A 2,704-nucleotide genomic window follows, 5' to 3' on the forward strand; every position below is an offset into this window, starting at 1 on the left:
GAACATAAAATAGCTTTAGCCATAAAATAGAAGTAAAAAACCCAAAACATAACCAGCTTAAATAAATCAGTTTTCATAGATGCACTTGCTATTTCTTTCTACTAGTTGTTTATATTTCATATTTGCACTTTTTTTTTTTTTAAAACTGTATTTTAATATGTTGTCTAATTGTGTGAGGATCGCTTCTTCATTTCATCGTTTGCTCTGCAGCGACAACAACGAACGAATTCTGCTCTGTTCGATACTAAATCTCCATTTTACAGGTTTATTCGTGGGGGTTTGGTGGATTCTAACACTAACCTGGTGTCTCTTGTTTCCTTCAGGTGGCACATCTGTACCCGGGAACATCTGAGGACAATCGGTGTGGTGATATCCGCTGAAGTCTGCTGGAGCAGCCCCACCAACACACCCTGCATTCAAACGAAGCCGCTCTTCCACTCGTGACTGACAACCACAGCGTACCTGACAGACAGACCTTTTTTTTTCTACCTCTTGTTGCGTCTCTGCTTGTCAAGAGAAGCGGTTTTTGAAGAGATCAACTCGAGTGAAAAACGGCGGAAGAGACTTATTTTGGCGTTTGACAGCTCTGACCCACTTATCGCGCTTTGCATTTCGCAGGCAGCAACAGAAAAAAAAGGTTATGCACTGTTTTGTATTCAGGGCCATCGATCGACTGACCTCCAGCTCTAATTAGCCACATGCAAACACTCGCGCACAAGCAGACGCACACACACCTGGTTGGCTGCAGATGCTTTAAATAGTGTTTGCAGCGCTGCCTCTCAGTTCAGTGACACAAACAGTGAAACAGCTGAACCCGACTGGGTGTTAGAAGTCCATCTGCACACTATTAACTCCCTCAGAGAACACTGACCTTGACAGTGTTTGGAGACACTGTGGGAGTGTGTGTGTGTGTGTGTTTGCATTAGCAGGAGGCGGCGTGTCCTGTCTGCTCTGATTCAGAGTGAGAATGAGAGCTGATGTGGCAAAGTGGCTCTGATAAATACAAAAAAAAAATCACCCGTCGCCTGAGGGTCGGCCACTCAAATAAGAAATTAGAGTTTTTTCCTGAAATGTGTCACGCAAAAGAGTATTAATTGAAGTGTGTGTGTGTGTGTGTCTGTCACATTGCCAGAGCAGATTAGGGCCGCACCTCTCTCGGTCATGTCACTTCGGCTGACCTAGATTTGACGAAATAAATCGGCCACCGGAGGAAAATGTGTGTTCAAGACCTGCTGCCGTCGTCGTCGTCGCAGTGCACACATCTTAGTCAAACACGCCCTCTGAAGTGAAGTGAAGTGAAGTGAAGCTCCGCAGCGCCGCCGAACCGACCTCAAGCCCACACGGAAAGGCTCCGCACCGTGAACCCGATGAACACCTTCCCTTCCTTCTCTGCGCCTCCGCCCAACGCACCAACCATCCAGTCAGTGTGTAAGCCCTGTCTGCGGGCCCCGTGGAGGATGAACGATGTGCCCACACTCGACTATGAGTTGCTGCTGTCCCCGGCCAGCTCCTCCCTCCCCGGCAGCCCTGGCGGCGGCAGCAGCAGCCCGCCCCTGGCCCTGGTCGGGGTGGACACCGAGCAGCGCACTGCCTTGGCCTTCGTAGGCCTCCTCATGCTCTTCCTGGTCTTCCTGCTGGTCAGGTGCTTCAGGATCCTGCTGGACCCCTACAGCCGCATGCCGGCATCATCCTGGACTGACCACAAGGAGGGGCTGGAGAGGGGTCAGTTTGATTATGCACTGGTGTAGGGCGGAGTGGGAACTCTGCACACGGACTTCCTGAAGCGGTTTAGAAGCGAAGACGGCGTGTTGTTGTGAATGCACCGTTGTTGGAGTGGTTTACATCACTGTGTACTAGTGTAAATACGAGGCTGCAGGACCGTCAGTAACCAGAACAAGCGTGGCTCAACACCCTGCAAGTCAAACACTCACCCGAACCCGGAGGTTGGCCCGTGAAGGACAGAAACAACGAGCTGCACAGCTGCCTTAACCTGACCTACTGTAACAGTCACCACAGAATCACTCCAGGGCTCCAGAGCTTGTCGCTTTTAGAAACACAATTTGATTTCAGGAGCAACATACGTTTGTTATCACTCCATGTGCAGGCAGAACACAAACGAAGGAGTTTACACTTAAAGCAGACGCCCCTTTAACGAACCAAGGTCCATTACAAAGTGCTGATCAAGGAGCACAGACTCTTTTTTTTGTTGTTGTTGTTGTGATTTCTGATCCTCGAGCAGCACTAGAGTTTAAGATGCTTTGAGCAGGTAGTTTGTCTCCATGAAATCTGTGTCCGTTTTGTGTGTTACTGTGTCTATAACTGAGAAGCCATATTGAAACTATATAACCCCTGCAAGTAGAGTTTACGTTCCCCGGTTGTGTCCTTTGCTGTAGTCGGCCTGCCGAGCGTGGTGATGAAGCAAACAGCAACCTTTAGGCAAGAGAAAGCTTTATTTTTCTATTCTCGACTCGAGTTTTGGAGTCTCCTTTTTGCTATCTTTTTCTCTCTTCCTCCTCCTGTATCGATCTTTAGACTGTGGATTTTTGAGGTAGTCTCGCAGCCCAGGAGGCAAAGCAGGTAGCTTTGCTTTTTCCTTGTGTTTTGTAATTACATATTTTTCTGACTCTCTGCTTTGTTTTTTGATACACTGGGTTGAAAACAGTGAAAAATAGCGAGATGTTCTCCTTCATAATTACTCTCCTCC

At 48.2% G+C, this 2,704-nt stretch overlaps 1 protein-coding gene across 1 annotated transcript in view; it reads left to right on the forward strand.

Moving 5' to 3' along the window:
- Nucleotides 1-2,691, forward strand: part of LOC103371601 (cortexin-1-like) — a 21,745-nt gene extending 19,054 nt beyond the window's left edge. The window contains exon 2 of the mRNA XM_008300973.1: nt 324-2,691. Within this exon, the coding sequence (XP_008299195.1) occupies nt 1,368-1,748 (381 nt within the window). The 5' untranslated portion in view covers nt 324-1,367 and the 3' untranslated portion in view covers nt 1,749-2,691. The remainder of the gene's footprint in view (nt 1-323) is intronic.
- The last annotated feature ends 13 nt before the right edge of the window (nt 2,692-2,704 follow it).

This window comes from Stegastes partitus, unplaced genomic scaffold (genome assembly GCF_000690725.1).
Source record: "Stegastes partitus isolate 25-593 unplaced genomic scaffold, Stegastes_partitus-1.0.2 Scaffold1616, whole genome shotgun sequence".
NCBI lineage: Eukaryota > Metazoa > Chordata > Actinopteri > Pomacentridae > Stegastes > Stegastes partitus.